Source organism: Macrobrachium nipponense, chromosome 43 (genome assembly GCF_015104395.2).
Source record: "Macrobrachium nipponense isolate FS-2020 chromosome 43, ASM1510439v2, whole genome shotgun sequence".
Lineage (NCBI taxonomy): Eukaryota > Metazoa > Arthropoda > Malacostraca > Decapoda > Palaemonidae > Macrobrachium > Macrobrachium nipponense.
Genome location: NC_061104.1, coordinates 22,039,247 through 22,061,746, shown reverse-complemented (window position 1 = coordinate 22,061,746; position 22,500 = coordinate 22,039,247). Strand labels below are relative to the sequence as shown.

The following is a 22,500-nucleotide window of genomic DNA, read 5'->3' as shown; positions in this document are numbered from 1 at the left end:
GATTGTGTATTGTTTCTTCTTAATTGCTTTACTTGTTCGCGTAAATTCGTTGGTTTCGTTCGCTAGTAAGTCTCTCTCTCTCCTTCAGTGTCCAATATATCTATATATATATATATATATATATATATATATATATATATATATATATATATAATATATATATATAGAGTTAAATAACATAAGACAACTGAAGGAGAGAGAGAGTGAGAAGGAGAGAGAAAACTATATATATATATATATCATATATATATATATATATATTATATATATATATATATATATATATGTACAGAGAGAGAGAGAGAGAGAGAGAGAGAGAGAGGAGAGAGAGAGAGAGAGAGAGAACTATATATAATATATATATATATATATATATATATTATATATATTTATTTGATATATATATATTATTTACATACACACACAAGAAAGAAACTTCTCATCACTTCTCAATGGAACTTGAATCAAAGAGACACTTCTCATGCAGCTTGTTACATTGAAAATTGAAAGAATCACTTCTCAATGCAGCTTACATTGAAGACCTCACTTCTCATGCAGCATTTACATGAAGAATCACTTCTCAATGCAGCTTACATTGAAGAAACCACTTCTCAATGCAGTTTACATTGAAGAATCACTTCTCATGCAGCTTACATTGAAGAAACACTTCTCAATGCAGCTTTACATTGAAGAATCACTTCTCAATGCAGATTTAATTGAAGAATCACTTTCTCAATGCAGCTTACATTGAACGAAAACACTTCTCAAATGCAGTTAACATTGAAGAATCAATTTCAGCAGTACATTGAAGGAAACACTTCTCAATGCAGCTTACATTGAAGAAAACACTTCTCAATGCAAGCTTATCATTTTTGAAGAAAAAATCACTTCTCAATTGCAGCTTACATTGAAGAAACACTTCTCAATGCAGCTTACATTGAAGAACACTTTCTCAGCAGCTTACATTGAAAGAAAAAACACTTCTCAATGCAGCTTACATTGAAGAACACTTCTCAATGCAAGCTTTTCATTGCAGTTGAAGAATCACTTCTCAATGCAGCTTACATTGAAGAAATCACTTCTCAATGCAGCTTACATTGAAGAACACTTCTCAATGCAGTTTACATTGAAGAATCACTTCTCAATGCAGCTTACATTGAAGAATCACTTCTCACTGCAAGCTTACATTGAAGAATCAAAAATTCTCAATGCAGCTTACATTGAAGAATCACTTCTCAATGCAGCTTGTACAAAAAAAAATCTAAGAAACACTTCTCAATGCAGCTTACATGAAGAATCACTTCTCAATGCAGCTTTACATTGAGAATCACTTCTCAATGCAGTCTTACATTGAAGAACTCACTTCTCAATGCAGTTTCTTACATTGTTAACGAATCACTTCTCAATGCAGCAAGTTACATTGAGAATCACTTCTCATGGCAGCTTTTACATTGAAGAAACATTCTCAATGCAGCTTAAACATGAAGAAACACTTCTCGATGCAGCTTACATTGAAGAATCACTTCTCAATGCAGCTTACATTGAAGAATCACTTCTCAATGCAGCTTACATTGAAGAATCACTTCTCAATGCAGCTTACACTTGAAGAAACACTTCTCAATGCAGCTTTACATTGAAGAATCACTTCTCCAATGCAGCTTTACATTGAAGAATCACTTCTCAATGCAGCTTACATTGAAGAAATCACTTCTCAATGCAGCTTACATTCATCGAATGCACTTCTCAATCAAGCAGCTTACATTGAAGAATCACTTCTCAATGCAGCATTACATTGAAGATCACTTCTCATGCAGTTACATTGAAAAATTCACTTCTCATGCAGCTTACATCCTAAGAAACACTTCTCAATGCAGCTTCAATGCAAGCATTACATTGAAGAATCACTTCTCAATGCAGCTTACATTGAAGAATCACTTCTCAATGCAGCTTACATTGAAGAATCACTTCTCAATGCAGTTTACATTGAAGAATCACTTCTCAATGCAGCTTACATTGAAGAATCACTTCTCAATGCAGCTTACATTGAAGAATCACTTCTCAATGCAGCTTAACAGTACATGAAGCAATCACTTCTCAATGGAAGCTAGACTTACATGAAGAATCTCACTTCTCAATGCAATGCAGTTTACATTGAAGAATACTTCTCAATGCAGCTTACATTGGAAGAATCACTTCTCAATGCAGTTACATTGGAAGACACTTCTCTGCAAGCTTACAATTGAAGAAGAAACACTTCTCAATGCAGCTTTACATGAAGAATCACTTTCTCATGCAGCTTACATTGAAGAATCACTTCTCAATGCAGCTTACATTGAAGAAACACTTCTCAATGCAGCAATTGAAGAAAACATTCTCATTGCAAGCTTACATGAGAAACACTTCGTGTACGAAGTGCAGCTTACATTGAAGAATCACTTCTCAATGCAGCTTACATCGAAGAAACACTTCTCAATGCAGCTTACATCTAAGAAACACTTCTCAATGCAGCTTACATTGAAGAATCACTTCTCAATGCGTTTACATTAAGAATCACTTAATTCACTGAAGCTTACATTGAAGAATCACTTCTCAATGCAGCTTACATTGAAGCTATCACTTCTCAATGCAGCTTACATCTAAGAAAACACTTTCTCAATGCAGCTTACATGAAGCAAATTTCACTTCTCAATGCAGTTTACATTGAAGAATCACTTCTCAATGCAGCTTACATTGAAGAACACTTCTCAATGAGCAGATCTAAGAACACTTCTCACTGCAGCTTACATGAAGAAACACTTCTCAATGCAGAATGACATTCAGACACTTCTCAATGCAGCTTACATCTAAGAAACACTTCTCAATGCAGCTTACATTGAAGAATCACTTCTCAATGCAGCTTACATTGAAGAATCACTTCTCAATGCAGCTTACATTGAAGAATCACTTCTCAATGCAGCTTACATCTAAGAAACATTCTTCGAATGCAGCTTACATTGAAGAATCACTTCTCCAATGCAGTTAATTACATTGAAGAATCACTTCTCAATGCAGTTACATTGAAGAACACTTCTCAATGCAGTTTACATTGAAGAATCACTTCTCAATGCAGTTTACATTGAAGAATCATTCTCAATTGCAGAGTACATGAAGAATCACTTCTCAATGCAGTTAAACATTGAAGAAAAACACTTCTCAATTCAGCTTACTAAGAAACACTTCTAATTGAGTTACAATCCTAAGAAACCTTCTCAAGCAGACTTACATTGAAGAATCACTTCTCAATGCAGCGTACATTGAAGAATCATTCTCAATTGCAGTACATTGAAGAATCACTTCTCAAGCAAGTTACATTGAAGAATCACTTCTCAATGCAGCTTAATTGAAGAATCACTTTCTTCAATTCAGTACATGAAGAAAATCACTTCTCATGCAGCTTACATTGAAGAATCACTTCTCAATGCAGCTTACATCTAAGAAACATTCTTCAATGCAGCGTTACTTGAAGAATCACCTTCTCAATGCGTTACATTGAAGAATCACTCTCAATGCAGCTTACATTGAAGAATCACTTCTCAATGCAGCTTTACATCGAAGAAACACTTCTCGAATGCAGCTTACATCTAAGAAACACTTCTCGGATCAGCTTACATTGAAGAATCACTTTCAATGCAGCTTACATTGAAGAATCACTTCCCAATTGCAGTTTAAATTGAAGAAACACTTCTCAAGCAGCTTACATCTAAGAAAACACTTACGAGCAGTTACATGAAGAATCACTTCTCATGCAGTTACATCTAAGAAACACTTCTCAATGCAGCGTTACATCTAAGAAACACTTCTCATGCAGCTTACAAATTGAAGCAATCACTCAATGCAGTTTACATTGAAGAATCACTTCTCAATGCAGTTTACATTTGAGAATTTACCTTCTCATGCAAGCTTAATTCTAAGAAACACTTCTCAATGCAGCTTGTTACATCTAAGAAATCACTTCTCTTCTCAATGCAGCTACATGAAGAATCACTTTCTCAATGCAGCTTACATTCTTAAGAAACACTTCTCAATGCAGAGTTACATCTAAGAAACACTTCTTGAATGCAAGCTTACATTGAAGAATCAATCAAGCCAGCTTACAGCTTAAGAAACACTTCTCAATGCAGCTTACATGAAGAAATCACTTCTCAATGCAGCTACATTGAAGAATCACTTCTCAATGCAGTTCGTTACAATTGAAGACTCACTCTCAATGCAAAGTTTACATTTAGAATCACTTCTTCAGCAGTTTCATTGAAGAAATTCACTTCTTTCGAATGCACGCTTCAAAATTGAAGCATCACTTCTCCATGCACTTACATTCAATGCAGAAATTAACACTTTCTCAAGCAGCTTACATTGAAGAATCACTACTTACATTGCAGTTTACATGAAGAATCACTTCTCAATGCAGATTACATTGAAGAATCAATTCTCAATTGCAGCTACATCTAAGAAACACCTCTCAATTGCAGCTACATTGAAGAATCACTTCTCAAGCAGCTTACATGAAGAATCACTTCTCAATGCAGTTTACATTGAAAGATACTCTCAATGCAGCTAAATTGAAAGAATCCTTCTCAATGTCAGTTTACATTGATGGAATCACTTCTCAATGCAAGCTACATTGAAGAATACTTTAATGCAGCTTACATTGAAGAATCACTTCTCAATCCAGTTTACATGAAGAAACGTCTCAAGGCAGCTTAATCTAAGAAACACTTCTCAATGCAGCTTACATCTAAGAAACATTCTCAATGCCGCTTACCTTGATAGAATCACTTCTGCAATGCAGCTTACATTGAAGCAATCACTTCTCAAGCAGTACATGGAAGAATCACTTCTCAATGCAGCTTACATTGAAGAATCACATTCTTCAATGCAAGCTTACATTGAAGAATCACTTCTCAATGCAGTTTACATTGAAGATTCATCATCTTTCTCAATGCAGGCTTACATTGGAGAAATCACCTTCTCAATGCAGCTTACATCTAAGAAACTTCCAATGCAGCTTACCATTGAAGAATCCCTTCTCATGCAGTTAAATTGAAGAATCACTCTCAATGCAGCTTACATGAAGAATCACTTCTCAATGCAGCCTTAAATCTAAGAAACACTTCTCGATGCAGCTTACTATAAGAAACACTCTCGATGAAGCTTACATTGAAGAATCACTTTCAATGCAGCTTACATTGAAGAATCACTCTCAAGCCCCCCCAAAGTTTTAAACAATTGAAGAAACATTCCTCAATGCAGCTTACATCTAAGAAACCTTCTCGATGTAGCTTACATCTAAGAAACACTTCTCGATGCAGCTTACATTGAAGAATCACTTCTCAATGCAGCTTACATCTAAGAAACACTTCTCAATGCAGCTTACATCTAAGAAACACTTCTCGATCAGCTTACATTGGAAGATCTTCTCAATGCAGCTTACATTGAGAAAATCAACTCTCAATGCGTTTACATTGAAGAATTACTTCTCAATGCAGCTTACATTGAAGAATCACTTCTCAATGCAGCGTTACATTGAAGATCACTTCTCATGGCAGCTTAACATCTAAGAAACACTTCTCAATGCGTTTCTCGATGCAGCTTATTTTTAAGAAACACTTTTCAATGCAGCTTACAGCAAATAAACATTTCTCACTGAAACTTCAAGAAACACAACTTACATCAAAGTCCCTCTTCCGGCCACTGCAAAATTTGAGCATCCTGCTGGGCGACTTAGGCCTTAAAAGTCGCATAGATTTTTTGGTAAGGAAGGATATTGAAAGTGAATTTCAGCCTTAATTCGCTCACTTGACTTGGCTCGACTTTTGACGAATTCACTGATGGCTTAAGTCATATTTCGAAAGGCATCTAATTCACTTGGGTTTTCGCTGAATTGTCCTTATTAAAAGTCACTAAATCCACTTCATTTTGATTAATACATCTTATGAAAGTCATCAAATTCACCTAACTTTTGTTTAATTTGTCTGATAAAAGTCGCCCAATTTAGTTAAGCATTTGTTTAATATTAAACAAAAGTCTATTTTCACCCAAGCTTTCGCTCAATATATCATATGAAAGTCACAAAATTCACTCTAGCTTTTGTTTAGTGTATCCTATGAAAGTCACCAAACTGACTCAAGCTTTCGCTTAATATATCACATGAAAGTCACCAAATTTTCTCAACCTTTCGCTTAATAAATCACATGAAAGTTACAAAAGTCACCCTAGCTTTCGTTTAGCATATCCTATGAAAGTCACACAATTCACTCAAGCTTTTGACTAATTTCACCCATGAAAGTCACCTAAATCACTTTAGCTTCTGTTTAAGTCTCATCTATGAACGACACCAAAATTACTTAGCGTTTGTCTTTCATTTCTCCCATGAAATTGAACAAATTCACTTATCCTCTTGATCTATATTTTTCTCACGAGTCATCGAATCCACTTGCGTTTCTGCTGAACTTCTCTGCGTTTATTTATTTAGACTCACAAATTCGACTAGTTTTTCATGAATCTTTTGTTTTAATTTGCTACAAGCAAAGCAGTATCCTATATATACATTTTCAACAAACTGTTCTTTTTCTGATTTAAACACTCGTCAGATTTTTTGCTGCTGTAAGCCTTCCTGTGGTTTTAACACTGGTTTATTCAGAAATCTTGCTGTGTTTTAAAAAAAAATAACATTTTTACCAACTTCTTTGTCTAAATCCCACCTAGGTACTACATTTCCTCTGCCTTTTCCTGCGACTCTGTATATGGAACCTTTTTTTATTTTTATTCTGACTTTTCTGTTGAAGTCTTTTCCTTCACTCATATGTAAGAGGATCTTCTTTAATATTAAACTGTCCACTGTTCTTTTTTCCTACATTCAGATATTTCTCTCATGAAATACGATCTATATGCATTATTTTTACTAGCATTTTCAAATGAAAAACTGTATTACTTTTTTTCTAGCATCTTCGAATGAAAAACAAAGTTATTCACAACCTGTAGCAAGTAATCAAAGTAGGGAGTATTAAAAAGTAATTCTGAGAACGTCATCAGTCAAAATATAATTGTCCGAACTCGTAATAAATTAAAAACATCATAATGCAATCATTTATAAGTAAAAAGATACTGTGCATTACTTTTCAAAAATCGTTCCTTCTAAATGTCTCAATATAAACATGTAAGAGTTAAAGATAATATGTACATTACTTTCGAAAAAAAAAAAAAATTCTATCTCCATGTTTAAGCAATCAGAACATCACCCTGAGGCATTCCAGTACCGTCAAAGTAAAATAAAATACATTTCAGATGAAGACACAACAGATGTAACAACATTATATACACGTTGTTTCAAACTATCGCAGCATCGTCACGCACAAACAGGCACAAGCACACAAACAATCGTACCACAATAACATTTTATCCTCTCTCAAGCTCTGTACACCTCTACCCTTCAGGGTTAGAGAGTGAAAAAGAAGATGGACGTGTTGCCATTTCCTTACCGGCCTTTCATTCTGATTAAAAAACGCGGCTTGGGCAACAACTTCGCTGGACGAGGGGTGGAGGGGTGGGGTGGGGGGGGGGTTGAAGAGGAGGGGGAAGAGGGGGAGGGAAAGGGAAAAGAGGAAGGGGTGAGTATGGGGTCAGGAGAATTTAGGGAGGGGAGAGCACTCCCTTAGGTAGGATCTTACGTAAGCCTCCTCTGGGGTGGGAATAGGAAAGGGGGAGGGAAGGGGAGAGGAGAGAAAGGGGAGGGGGAAGGGGGGAAATAAGTGATAAAAGAAAACTGGCACGTTTCCCACCTGAGTATTTTATAAAGAATATTTTTACGACCCTCCTTTGGGGAAATATTATTTAATTTTTCTTTATAAGAGTCTGCTTTTAACTCATTTGCATCATTTATCTCCTGAGATAACGAATTCGCCTAAGAGAACCTTTTCCTGATGAATAAAGACGTTCAGAACATATTACTGTAACAATGTAGACTACAAAACACTTCCCATGACGACGAAGTTACTGGAGGAAGTTTCCTTCGGGAATATTGACCAGGAAAAAAACATTGTATACCTGCAACTTTACATCATTAATGTTTGGGAACTATATTAGCACTTAGGGAACCATCTCTCTCTCTCTCTCTCTCTCTCTCTCTCTCTCTCTCTCTCTCTCTCTCTCTCTCTCTCTCATATTATCTTTTGATCCTCCGCAACACGAGAATTCGCTTAGCAAATCTCCCTCTTTGCTGGCGAAGGGACGAAAAACCTAAATTCAAAAAGGGCAGAAATCAAATACCGGATTTTCAGATTGAATCTGGATCCTGATTTTTAGTTTAAACCGGATCTGAATTTTCATTTTAATCTGGATCCGGATTTTCAAATAATCTGGATCCGGATTTTCAAATTAATCTGGATCCGGATTTTCAGATTAATGTAGTACCTGATTTTCAGATTAATCTGGATCTGTATTTTCAGATTAATGCAGTACCTGATTTTCAGATTAATCTGGATTCGGATTTTCAGATTGATCCAGATCCTCATTTTCAGATTACTTCGGATCCTGATATTCAAATTAATCCAGATCCTGATTTTCAGATTAATCCAGATCCTGATTTTTTAGATTAATTCCGATTCTGGTTTTCTGATGAATCCAAAACCTGATTTTCATATCAATCTGGATCCTGATTTTCAGATGAATCCAAAACCTGATTTTCATATCAATCTGGATCCTGATTTTCAGATGAATCCGGATCCTGATTTTCAAATGAATCCTGATCCTGATTTTCAGATGAATCCTGATCCTGATTTACAGATGAATCTCGATCCTAATTTTCATCTTAATCTGCATCCTGACCTTCATATCAATCCGGATCTTGATTTTCAGATTAATCCAGATCCTGATTTTCAGGCTAACCGGATTTTCTGATGAATCTGGATCCTTATTTTAGGATTAATCCAGATCTTGACTTTCAGATTAATCAGGATCCTGATTTTCAGATTAATCGCACAAATATTCCAGCGATCGTCTTGCTTTCCACCTTTAGTATAATAGTAACGTAATGATAGGCAACGTTAGGTCTGGTCTGCACTTGGACTGGTGACCACGAATGTCAGATTCAACTGGCACATTAAGACCTCACTACATTACAAGATACTGAGACAGATCTTAGGAGTCTGGGGGGAGCAGCAATGGTTAAAAATGAGTATTAAAATTTTTTTTAAATGTTTTGAGTATAGAGGAATATTTTCAAATTCATTACGTTTTCTTAGTCTCTTAATTTTCAAAATGAGGCTCGAGAAGTTAATTGTATTTGAGAATTGAAGAAGAATGTATGTCATTATGACTATTTCAAATTCTCTACACTCAAATTAATATTCAAGAAAGTCTCACTGCTTTCTTGAGCTCTCTAAATTCCATTATGAATTGCAAATAACTTTCACTTCAGTCTTCGAACGATTAATGTCCAGAACATCATAAGAATGTCAAAATATCAATTTCTTTACAGACACAGAACCAACACATTTTACAAATGTGTCCACAGTCACCAATAATAAATAAAAATAAAATCGTTTAGTTTTTCTTTCTACGACGCATGAGTAATCACCATCACTTTTAATGTTTCAGGACAATCTATAGAGAAATCCTAATTTTTCTTCAGTAACTTCATTAAAAACCATTGAACATTTTTCAAACAGTCCTATACCACAATCACAAATAAATAAATAAATCAGTCAATCAATCAATCAATCAATTCCTTCAATAACTTCATTAAAAACCATTGAACATTTTTCAAACACTCCTATACCACAATCATAAATAAATAAATCAATCAATCAATCAATCAATAAAATTTCCAATATTTCCATCTAAAAAAATATCAATGTCTTAATTTTCCTTTCTAAAAACAACATTAATGTCTAATTTTCCTTTCTAAAGAATATTAACGTCTAATATTCCTTTCTATGACGTATGGATAATCACCATCACTTTCACTTCTTCAGGTCAATCTATGAAAAAAAATCCCAAATTTCCTTCAACGACTCCTACAGAAGAAGCACTACACGACCTAAGCTTCGGACGGTCAGCGATGCCACTAGAACAATCCTCGGGGCCACACCACTACTATACTATTCGGTCAAGCCCCAGCCTGGTCGAGCGACGTCGAGTGCCACAACCGCCCCCAGTCCTCAGGCACTGTTTGGCACCTGGGATAAAAAAGAGCGGCATTGTGACACCGTCCACGAATGGGCCATTACTGGAGCGACAAAGGCGCATTCCGTAAGGATCCATAAGGTTGGTAATCCTAAGCGTTTGCCATGGAATCGTCGCGCCTAAGCGACCTCATGTCTTGGGGCAGGTCTGCGGAGACTGCCACAATAAAAAAAAAATAAAAAAAAGTTACCTCTGTTATATTCTTTGGACAGCTTTTTTTCCCCTTTTTCTGAAAAAAGTTTGGACGACCTGACTGCCCACCCTCCACAACCCCCTCCCCCAAACCCCGATGGCTGTCGTAAAGGATTTCCGGCACATAGCAACTTGCAACAATTGCAACAAGGATCGCTCTTCGTCGGTCATTTTCGGGACTCCTGACTTTTGGAGAAAATAGTTACTTTGCAATTGCATGATTTAATGGCTATTTATAATAAACAATGACGTATTTCAAGTAGCATCCTTAATGCAAGCAAGCCCGAACTATTGAAATAAAATGTGGAATATTTAATATAACCGAAAAGGTGCTATGTCAAAAAATGACGTATTATGAATATTGCATTTGCATCAATCCAAGCCATTTGGAAAATGAACGGCTAAACATTGCGCTAAAAGATTACTTCATCCAAATAATGCATGACAGACTGGAATGCTGAAATAACTAAAAGCTATGAATAAAAACCAATACTGCATCAGAAACATGAACTATTGTTCAGCCACTTTGAAACTTGAACACGCAACACTTAAAAGATAACTTAATCATTCCCGCGTCAAAACCTACATGACCGTATCCGTATCCGTACTGTGATCCAGCTTAAAATTCAATTATTCTTTGGGCTATAGCCCACCTCCTCATAAAATTCAAAGTAATCCCAGCCATAACTTTTCGAGGTATCCTGTTGGCGAAACAAAGCAACCAGAGACACGCTCCTTCCTACTATGTTTAGACAATTGATTAGAGAAGCAATCGAACAAACTCAGAGATACTACGTGTCTGAACTTCGCTATTAGGTAACAGCGAATCCAAGAAGGCCAGAGGGAAGTACCGAACTTTGCTATTAGGTAACAGCAATTTAATCTCTTAGCTACCGGGTAACGGCGAACCCAAGAACGCAGGGACATATTATCAAAATGAACTTCCCCAGTTCCAAGCCACCACAATATATTCGGTAGCCCGTCGCTGCACCTAGAATAAAATTGGGTAATCAGATGCAGAGCACTTCCGGGTCGCCGATGAACAGCCAATCAGCGTCGGGCATTCACGGGGTCAGGTGACATTAGAATTTGGGGGGAGGATTGGGGATCGGGTTACGGTGCGGCATTTCGGCTGAAAAGGTCGAGGTGTTGTTAGGGGGACGAGTTATGATTACGTTTGTCTATCTCTTCTCTTCTCTCTCTCTCTCTCTCTCTCTCTCTCTCTCTCACACACACACACACACACACACACGACACGATGTTGTTAAATTTCTCGTTATCTCTTTCTCTCTTTAACATAAACACAAACAAACGATATTTACTTGCATTTCTCTCTCTCTCTCTCTCTCTCTCTCTCTCTCTCTCTTTCATACACACACACACAGGAATATTCCACAAATACAATTAAAGCTCTCTCTCTCTCTCTCTCTCTCTCTCTCTCTCTCTCTCTCTCACGACACGATATCATTAAATTTCTCTTTATCTCTTTCTCTCTTTAACACAAGCACAAACAAACGATACTGACTGGCATTTCTCTCTCTCTCTCTCTCTCTCTCTCTCTCTCTCTCTCTCTCTCTCTCTCTCTGTCTTCATCAAAAGGATATATTATTAAATTTTTTTCTCTCTCATACACACACAAAGGAATATTCCACAAATATAATTAAATCTTCTCTCTCTCTCTCTCTCTCTCTCTCTCTCTCTCTCTCATAAATACATATTCTGTGATCCACAAACCTAATATCTTCTGATCATCTAATGATACCTGTCTGTCTGTCTGTCCTTTCCTGTCCCTCCACTTATCTTTATCTTGTCATTCTTTCTCCGGGTCAGCTTTATTACTTGTCTCTCTGTCGCTAAATTACCTTGACTCCCTAATCTTTGTCTGGACTATTTCTGTATTCTGTCTCACTCATTCTGACTGTCTGTCTGTCAGTGGGTAAGCGATTGATCAGCTGTCTGTATTTCAGTATCTTCAGTCTATCTATGCCTGTCTGTGTGTCTGTTTGCTTTGATATTTTAGTGAATTGTAGTTTAATGAACGACTTAGTTTGTTAGCAACAGTCTGCTGACTTTGCTTAAAATAATTTCCGTTTTTTTATTTACCGTGAATATATAACAAATAAATAAATGAATATAAGATAAAGATAACCTCTATATATATATATATATATATATATATATATATATATATATATATATATATATATATATATATAATATATATATATATACATATATATATATATATATATATATATATATATATATGAATAATTATCGCATCGAACTGTGATCCATTTATATATATCAATTCAAGCTACAAATGTCCTTTAATATCTAAATTCACTTTACCTCCCAAATGATATATTTTCAATATATGTACCGAAGGGGAATTTTTTAATTGATAATAATTTCGTCCCCCCATGGGATCGAACCACCGTCCAAGTGGACGGGGACGAAATCAGGACAGTCAGTGACGCTATCCAATCAGCCAACAGCGTCTCTGTTGGCTGATTGGCTGATTGGCGGATATTTCGCGTCACTGACTGTCTGATTTCGTCCCCGTCCACTTGGACGGTGGTTCGATCCCGGTGGGGGGACGAAATTATTATCAATTAAAAAATTCCCCTTCGGTACATATATGAAAATATATCATTTGGGAGGTAAAGTGAATTTAGATATTAAAGGACATTTGTAGCTTGAATTGATATATATATATATATATATATATATATATAATATATATATATATATATATATATATATATATATATATATATTATATATATCTAATAATACGGAAACCCAATACCCCAAAAAACACCGAAAATAATAGTATTTTTTCTCTCTATATTTTGGTGAAGTTTTATGGGCTCTCCCTTTTATTTGATGGGAATTCTGTTGTAACGGAACATTTTTACCATCATATTATATATATATATATATATATATATATATATATATATATATATATATATGTATATATATATTTATGTTTATAATATATATATATATATATATATATATATATATATATATATATGGTTATCTTTATCTTATATTCATTTATTTATTTGTTATATAACCAAACGGTAAATAAAAAAAACGGAAATGATTTATTATAATATAATATAATATAGTATAAATACATACATAATGTTCCACGTATCAACACGTAACCTTACCATACCATACCTACAGTATCGGCCAGGGATGCCAGACGCCGCCATCTACCGTAACTAGTCACATTTAGCCCAGCCCATAAGATTATGAGGATACCGGCAAATTACCCAAAGGAATTAATCTACAATAATCCTATCAATTAATTACCTCTCTGGGTATTGGAAGGGAGGGTACCTGAAGGGGGAGAGGAAGGGGGTGGAGTTGGTAAATGAGGCAGAAGAGGAGAGGCAAAGATAAGCAACAAATGACGAGCGTTGTGGCTTGAAAAATCACTGCATAATTTTTGTTCATTTTCAGTCATTTTCGTTCAAAGGGCGATGAATCATAAGGGTATATTCAACGTTCATTTCTGAAACGCATCGTTAAGATAGCCACTGCATAACCTCCAGTCATTTTTGTTCAAAGTGGTAAAGTCTTACATTTATTTAAGAAAAGCATCATTCATTGTAGTCACTGAACAATATTTCAATTTTCAGTCACTATCGTTCAAAATGAAACGTATCATCATGGTAAATTCAGAGTTAGTTTCTGAAACGTATCAGTAACAGGAGCCACTGTACAATACAAGGTAACGTATCAAAAGGATAAATTCAATGTTCATTTCTGCACATTTTTTTTTTATTCTTATATTATTTTGTGTGTGTTCTGCTAACGAGTTACTGAATCTTAAGGTTAAATCCACCACCGGTTTCTGGCAATGAAGAACGGGAGACTACTTATGACTCAATCAGGCAAATGACAAATGACGCGATTTACAATAACTTTCGTTCAAAAGGGAAAGTGACTCTGAATGAAAGTCAGCGTTAATTTCTGAACAGTATCATTCAGGCGTTAGTCAATGCTGAGAGGATGACGGGAACATATCAATAGATTTTGCAGCTAAGAGGTGACTGCATCAAATTCTTGATAACGTGAGTGGAGTTAAACAGCCTACCGTAAGAGAGATCTGAAACAGCCTAATTTAATTATAGAAGATTCAGAATGAATAACGATGATTTATGCACATATGAAGTAATGGAAGTTACAAATAATAGCCAATGGTTAAGAGAGAATTATTTTTTATATTTCAACCTTTGAAAATATCCCCATACATTTAAGTCCAAATACTAATCTAACTGCAAGTTTATGGAGAGAGAGAGAGAGAGAGAGAGAGAGAGAGAGAGAGAGAGAGAGAGAGAGAGAGAGAATTTGTGATTTTTTTTATTTTAGCCTTTAAAAATATCCCGATACTTTTAAGTCCAATTGCTAATCTAATTGCTGGTCTTGTTGAGATAGAGGGGACGGAGAGAGAGAGAGAGAGAGAGAGAGAGAGAGAGGTGGCAGAAAATATGTGATTTTTTTTATTTCAACCTTTAAAAATATCCCAAAACTTTTAAGTCCAAGTGCTAATCTAACTGCTGTTCTATGAAAAGAGAGAGAGAGAGAGAGAGAGAGAGAGAGAGAGAGAGAGAGAGAAAAAGAGAGAAAATGTAATTTTTGAATTTCAACCTCCACTTTCCGTTCTTTTTTGTCCTTTTTGCGAAAAAAAAAATCATAAGCAGATTCGTGTACACAATGATGTGAAAAACAGTTTCATACATTTTTTTTCAAAACAAACAAAGCTTTCAACTTTATTTAGCCAAAAAAAGGCCATTGTTGCTTTTGAAATTTTGTCAAGTGAGCGAAAATTTTGCTACTGTTTTTTACTAAAAAATAAAAAGACCACGGTTTTGTAAACAGTCTTGTCAATGTGCAAAATGGGTTATTTTGCAAAAGACTGAAATAAATATATATATATATTATATATAAATAATATTATAGTATTATATATATTATAATATATATACATATATAATATTATATATATATATATATATATTATATACATATATAAATCCCGTAGATATTAATAAATTATCATATATATAGATATATATATGATATATATAATATATATTACATATATATAAGTATCTATATATATATATATTATATATATATATATATATATTATATATATATATATTATTATAATAATATAGTATATATATATATATATCTACTATATTTATAAATATGGTATATATATTATATATATATATATTATTAATATATATTATATATATAATGACAGATATAATGAATAATAATAATAATAATAATAATAATAATAATAATAATAATAATAATAATAACATAAATAAAGTAAAAGCATATGAATTGGACGACAAAAATAATCCCGTACCCGAAATTATTATAATAATAACTCTGCCTGTCGTATGTTATGAATAATTTAAGACCAGGTGTGTCTCATTATGTATTACTGTGCTGGGATAATGAGCCTGAGCTATAATGAAAACGACTCAAAATATTTGCAACCGAAAATAATTCTGGTTTACGGAAAAATTCATCATTGCAAATTTATGTCGGATGTTATTCTAGCTGTGCTATGGCGGAGTGGCTTACAATATTATTATTATTATTATTATTATTATTATTATTATTATTATTATTATTATTATTATTATTATCATCAATATATCTCTGTAAGTATGTATGTATGTAGGTATATGTATATGTATATGTAATATGTATATGTATATTATCATGTATATTATATGTTTATATGTATATATTATATATAATTATATATATATAGATATATAATATATATATATGTAATATGCCCATATGTATATATATATAAATTATATATATATATATTATTATATATATATATTATATATTATATATATACACACCATTCATACATACATAATAACCAATCATCCATTCAATATTGCAATTGCTATTAATTTAAATAAAACACTTCATGCTTATTCGTACACACCCATTTTTTTTTTTTTATATCTTCACCTTCCGCTTAAGCCTGTTATACCAAGTTACCTATACATATATTACATATACGTTTACTTATATATACATACTCAAATAAAATCACACAAAAATAGGAAAAATCCTTATCTTGTATTTTGTCACTAGACGAAAAAAATTTTCAGTCATTGTAATTCTGTGTTAATAAAGTAATGGAAACAATATAATGAGTTGGTTACCGTCATGATTACTGCACATGACATTATTGGTAGTCATTATTTTCGTTAAAAGCTAAAAGCTCTCTCTCTCTCTCTCTCTCTCTCTCTCTCTCTCTCTCTCTCTTCTCGTAATCATTAGTTATTCAATACCAATTAAATTTTGTAGATCACTTAATACGCTGTTGAGAGAGAAGAGAGAGAGAGAGGAGGAGAGAGAGAGAGAGATACGAGAGAGAGAGAGAGATGAGGGAGAGGAGAGAAGAGAGAAGAGAGGGGAGAGAGAGATATGATCAATTGTCCCACTTCATCAAAGGTGAGGATTACCTAATTAATTCCTCATCTCATTACCTCTCTCTCTCTCTCAACGATCATGGTGCTGTTCTACCCCGCAGTCCTTAGAGAGAGAGAGAGAGAGAGAGAGAGAGAGAGAGAGAGAGAGACTTTTCTTACCTCCCTCGGATCGTAAAGAACAATCCGTAGAGGACTTATGAGAATTCTAGGAAGGGAAAGGCAGCGGAGGGAGGGAGGGAGGGAGGGAGGGAGGGAGGGGGGAGGGAGGGGAGGGGAGGGGGAGGGAGGGAGGGAGGGGAGTGAGAGGGGAGGGGGGGGGAGGGGGAGGGCGGAGATTGGGGGGGGGTGTAAGTTAGTTACTACCCCGGAATCTTAGAATCGCACAGCTCAGCCGCGGAATGAAATAAATAAATAAAAAGAAAAAAAAATCGAAAGTACTTCGATTCCATACAGACATTTGACGATTTATGTCCCAACAGCGCTGCTCTCTCTCTCTCTCTCTCTCTCTCTCTCTCTCAAATGCCCAAACAACACCTTAGTGCCCGGTCACGCAGTTGGACAGTTATGTCTTGGCGAAGTCATAACGAAGAAGTCTGCAGCGGGAGAGACGGTGCCTTTGGTGTATGCAGTGTGCCACACATAGTGCGGATTGTGAACTATTTGTTTGAGTAGGGGGCAAGGCCTAAATACTGTTGTTGTTGTTGTTATTATTATTATTATTGTTGTTGTTGTTATTTCAGGGGTCTTGGGCCACTATTTTTATTATTATAATGTGTTACGAAATAGTTCTCTCTCTCTCTCTCTCTCTCTCTCTCTGAGGTCGGTAATTCATAGCTTAATTAAAGGTGGTTTATCTATTAAATAAACACACACTTAACAGTTCATCAACATAAAACCTGCCCTCTCCGACCGCCATCACGCCCCCCCCCCCCCCCCATGAAACTTAAATCCTGGGTACGTTCCCATCCAGAGACTTGCGCGCACATCATGAACAGTAATGTTCGATGGAAGTGTTCATTCATGTATATCTCACGATGGCGTTAAGCTCCTGAACTGAGGTCTGCTTGATTGACGCCTTTTTGAGTGACAAATCCATGTAAACGTTGACCTCTCGATCATTTCAAACGTTTGAGGAACTAAAAGACTTTCTCTTGTGCTATCTTGCAGAATTTGAAATTTTTCACACAATAAGGCAATTCCGAAGAGCTCCAGGAGTTTAGTGAAAAGTCTTTCACACCTGTTCCCTAATGTCATTTGAATTCCTAAAGAAATCTGAAACGTTTCGGAAATGAAGTCAGGTCTGGTCGCAAACGTCTTCAAACGTTTAGTAAGTAGGGGGAAGGCCTACATCCCCATCCCTTTGTCTTGAAGAGCTTCTAAAGGCCTTTCACATCTGTTCCCTGACTCATTTTGAAACATCTTCAAACGTTTACTAAGCGGCCCCCGCCCCCTCCGCCCCCATTCCCTTTGTCGCGTAGAATTCCAACGTTTCCGTCGAACAAACCAATTCATTTCAAAGACCTTCAAACTTCTGACGAAAGACTCCCGCAGTCGCCAACTACATGTCGTACAGTCTTACAGAATTGCCAACGTTGTGTGGATGAAGTCTTAATCAATCGCCTTTCGCCCCCCACCCCGCGCCCCCCATCACCTCAAGCATCTGCCGTCTTACAAGTGCTTCAAAAAGTTCAAAAGTTTATGTCCAGAGTAATACCTTGGAAAGTGGCCACTTGATCGCGATCTCTCTCGCGCGCCGGTAGATGGCAGCACCTGATAGGCTGCTTTTGAAACCAGTCTGGGAGACAGTCTCCCGCCCTTATGAGCCTTTAAAACCCTCCGTAGCTCATCTGACGGCGCTATCGCCAAAACAGAGACACAGGAGATCGAAAGGGACCCCATCTGATTCGCCCCAATTTGGTGGTATTTCGCGGTATTTGGGGAAAGGGGACCAATTTCACAACTGGAGGAATGTCTTTGATGGCCCAGTGGCTACCGGCTATGTGACGTCAGAACTTTGACAGTTCGGGAGTGGTATGTTTGGCCCAGATATCTTGGGACTTTCGTGCTTTTACGATTTGATGGAAAGATAAAATCGAACATGAAAAATTACTCTGTTATTTGTGGGGAAACCATTTTTATATCATTTAAGAAATTATAATTCATACAAAAAGTAAATTTTACAACTGCGTTATCTTAACTCTGATGTTATTGCAACAATTAAAAATATCATAATGAAATACAACACACATAAACAAACACACACACATATATATAACATATATAAATATTACATACATATATTCCTATATATATAAAATATATATATAATACACATTTTTATACCTTAATACGCCAGACAATCTATATCATAAACCCCATCAAGACATCACAACCTAACGTAACCTCTCCCTTCCATCGCAGAATCTCCACAATGCAGCATCAAAGGCTTCGTTAACAGCTCACCGTCACTTTGTTCCCCAACAAGCAATATATACCACGGCAAGAGTTCTCCAAGGCGTTAAGCTATCTTTAAACCGACTATTCACATACCTAGAGGACTTGTGTTTACTTTCAATGTTACTTTACAAAAAAGGGAGCAAAAATAATCATTCTTTTTAAGGTGTGCTGAGAGAGAAAGAGAGGGACGAGACAAGAAGGCCTTAAAAGCTGCTACTCTCTCTCTCTCTCTCTCTCTCTCTCTCTCTCTCTCTCTCTCTCTCTCTCTCTCTCTCTCCTCAAAAATATTCTTTCTTTTTAAGGAGTGCTGGGACACAGAAGGAAGTGATAAGGCCTTGGTAGCTACTTTCTCTCTCTCTCTCTCTCTCTCTCTCTCTCTCTCTCTCTCTCTCTCTCTCTCTAGTGGATCTCAGACCTTCTTTTGACCGGCTTTTGCTCGGACAAGCAGAAGCATTAAATTCTTAAAATAAAAAAATAAAAACACATAATTCTTACTTTAATACTTAGTAAGAGAAAGAGACTTAATAAAGTAGCCTCTAGGGTCCCTTTGGTCTGTCTCCGAGAGTTAGAAAATAAAGATCAATATCTTGAATCAATTTTGTATTTATTAAGGAAGCAACTGTACAGTGGAGTAAGAATTAAGTCTTCATTGCACGGAACTAATTGGGAAATTTTGACAAAAGGAAGACAGACAAAGTGATATAAAAAAAATTATACAAAAATATAGAAAATAACTAGTTTAACTGACGTGAATTCCTTGTCATAAATGACGACATTCGAAACAATTTTGATTATAAGTCTCTCTTCGTCCTTGAAAATCAAATAAATAAACAAATATATAAATAAACAAATAACCACAAACTGCACTTCAGGCAACTCCATCTTTCAGCACATGAAATCATCTGAGCAAATTCCCAAAAATAATGTGTATGAGCGACTGCATTATCTTTCCAAAATACAAAAAAGATTAAAGAAAGGGAGCTTTTTGCATTCTGGAAAAATAGACTCGCTCATACACATTATTGTGGCTTTTTACTTATTTTCTCAAGTCACAGTATAGTGAAACACCATAAAAAAAAATTCCCCTCCCAGTTTCCGTCCTCACACTGGCCGACGAAATCAAGAATACCAGTGAATAAATATTAACGATTTCCTCAGATTCATTCATTCCGACCTTTTATGAACGTCAATGACTCAGTGATATCAAGGCAGACTTTAAAAGCCTTGCTAGAAGCCAGATGGCCCCCAGGTGCAGCTCTTGAATGGCCGAATTATCGGTGCAATCTTATCAAAAATTTTCCCCAAAAAACGAGATAGGAAGCAATCTCGGAGCCCTTCGAATTAGCCCGATAACACCAATGGGTAATAAATGATTTCATTTCTAAATATAAGAGTTCGTTGAGGGTTGTATTTAAGGGGTTTATTTATACATGCAGGTTTATCTCTCTCTCTCTCTCTCTCTCTCTCTCTCTCTCTCTCTCTCTCTCTCTCTATTCTATATTACCCGTCATTATGTAAAATTGAATACATGTTGGCACTATAAGGCAAATACACGAAGAACTCTCTCTCTCTCTCTCTCTCTCTCTCTCTCTCTCTCTCTCTCTCTCTCTCTCTCTCTCGTTCCTTTCCTGCTAACTGATGCAGTGGTAATGCATTCAGCTCACAGACCGAGACAGCGGCGTTCAATTCTCGAAACGGATGATAAGAGTTGAATTAAGAAAAAGAGAGAGAGAGAGAGAGAGAGAGAGAAGAGAAAAGGAAGAGCGAGAGAGAGAGAGAGAGAGAGAGAGAGAGAGAGGTGGGGGGAAGGGGGAGGGGGAGCAGCCCCAAATTAAGAATTCTGCAAGGTAGCGGCTCTCTCGACTCTAATTAAGGTCGGCTTTCGTGACTAAGAATGTTGGTTAGAAATTTTGCAAAGGAAAATCATTATAGAGCCAGCATAACTTTAAAAAAAAGCATGAAAGTTATATATATATTAATTCATTTTCAAGTCAAGTTTTCAGTAGCTAAATATATTTGTTTGGAATTTTATGTAAAAGAAAGCATTTACCTACTCTGATATGACCTTTTTCTTTTATAAAAAAAAAAAAAAACTCAAAAAAATAAAACGAAAGCTCATTTCAAAAAAAAGTAAATGCTTTTGGGGAATTCTCATTCTAACACGGCAGCGGCCCTTTCAATTTTGCGGGAAATTATTTTGCTTTTAAAAAAAGTACTATATTCAAAATTTGTTACAGAAAAGTTATTATGAAATAGGGAAAAGCTTCCGTAGGAAAGGTTACGTATATACCGTACCTATCTCTCACTTTACGGTAAAAATTTCCGTAAGAAAAAAGTACATTCAAAAGTTCATTGCAGAAAAATACATTAAAACTTTATTACAAAAAATTTATCATAATAAAATACGCTAAAGCTCTCTGGGGTAATATTTCGTTTCTCAACATCTCGTAAACCACCCGGAAAAAGTGTTAATGGATCATCAACCTGGCCGGGAGAAATTGAGGGTCCTAATTTTTCCTTCTTGGGTTAAATGGAGTCATTAAATATGTAATGAGATGGAGGTGCTTCGTGGTATACCGCAGATGCACTTCCAAACTGTTATGCCTACGGTCGCCATTCCGTAATTTTCGCTGTTATTGTTATTGTAGTTTCCGCTGCTGGTGTCATTACCATTACCTGTTATGAATGCTTGTCTCTGATACACGTAAAACTGTTATTAGTAATCATTCAAAAATCTATTTTAGTATAAAATATAAAGAAAATCTATTTTAGTATAAAATATAAAGAAAACGGGAAATAAGAGAAGGGTAACTCCTAGATTTAGCATACACTGTGATTTTTTTTTTTTTCAGTCTGATACGTGTAAAACTGTATTTGTAAAGATTAAATATCTATTTTAGTATAAAGTAGTATTACACCCATAAAATAGAAAGAAAACGGGAAATAAGTGAAGGGTAACTCCTAAATTTAGCATACACTGTGATTTTTTTTTTCAGTCTGATACGTGTAAAACTGTATTTGTAATGATTAAATACCTACTTTAGTATAGCGTAGTATTAGACCCATAAAATATAAAGAAAACGGGAAATAAGCGAAGGCTAACTCCTGAATTTAGCATATTGTG

The 22,500-nt window shown here is 35.5% G+C and overlaps 1 protein-coding gene across 3 annotated transcripts in view; it reads right to left on the bottom strand.

Annotated features, from left to right (window-relative positions):
- Nucleotides 1-22,500, bottom strand: part of LOC135213567 (microtubule-associated protein futsch-like) — a 699,290-nt gene that overhangs the window by 632,454 nt on the left and 44,336 nt on the right. Inside the window, exons 1-2 of one of the 3 annotated variants that reach the window (XM_064247553.1) lie at nucleotides 10,076-10,192; nucleotides 5,709-7,014 (exon numbers count right to left, since the gene is read on the bottom strand). The exons of 1 other annotated variant lie outside the window; for it this stretch is intronic. In XM_064247553.1, coding sequence (XP_064103623.1) covers nucleotides 5,709-5,780 — 72 coding nt within the window. In that variant the 5' untranslated portion in view covers nucleotides 5,781-7,014; nucleotides 10,076-10,192. Of the gene's footprint in view, nucleotides 1-5,708; nucleotides 7,015-10,075; nucleotides 10,193-22,500 lie in introns of those variants that run through there. One more of the 3 variants, XM_064247554.1, reaches the window with a different exon arrangement.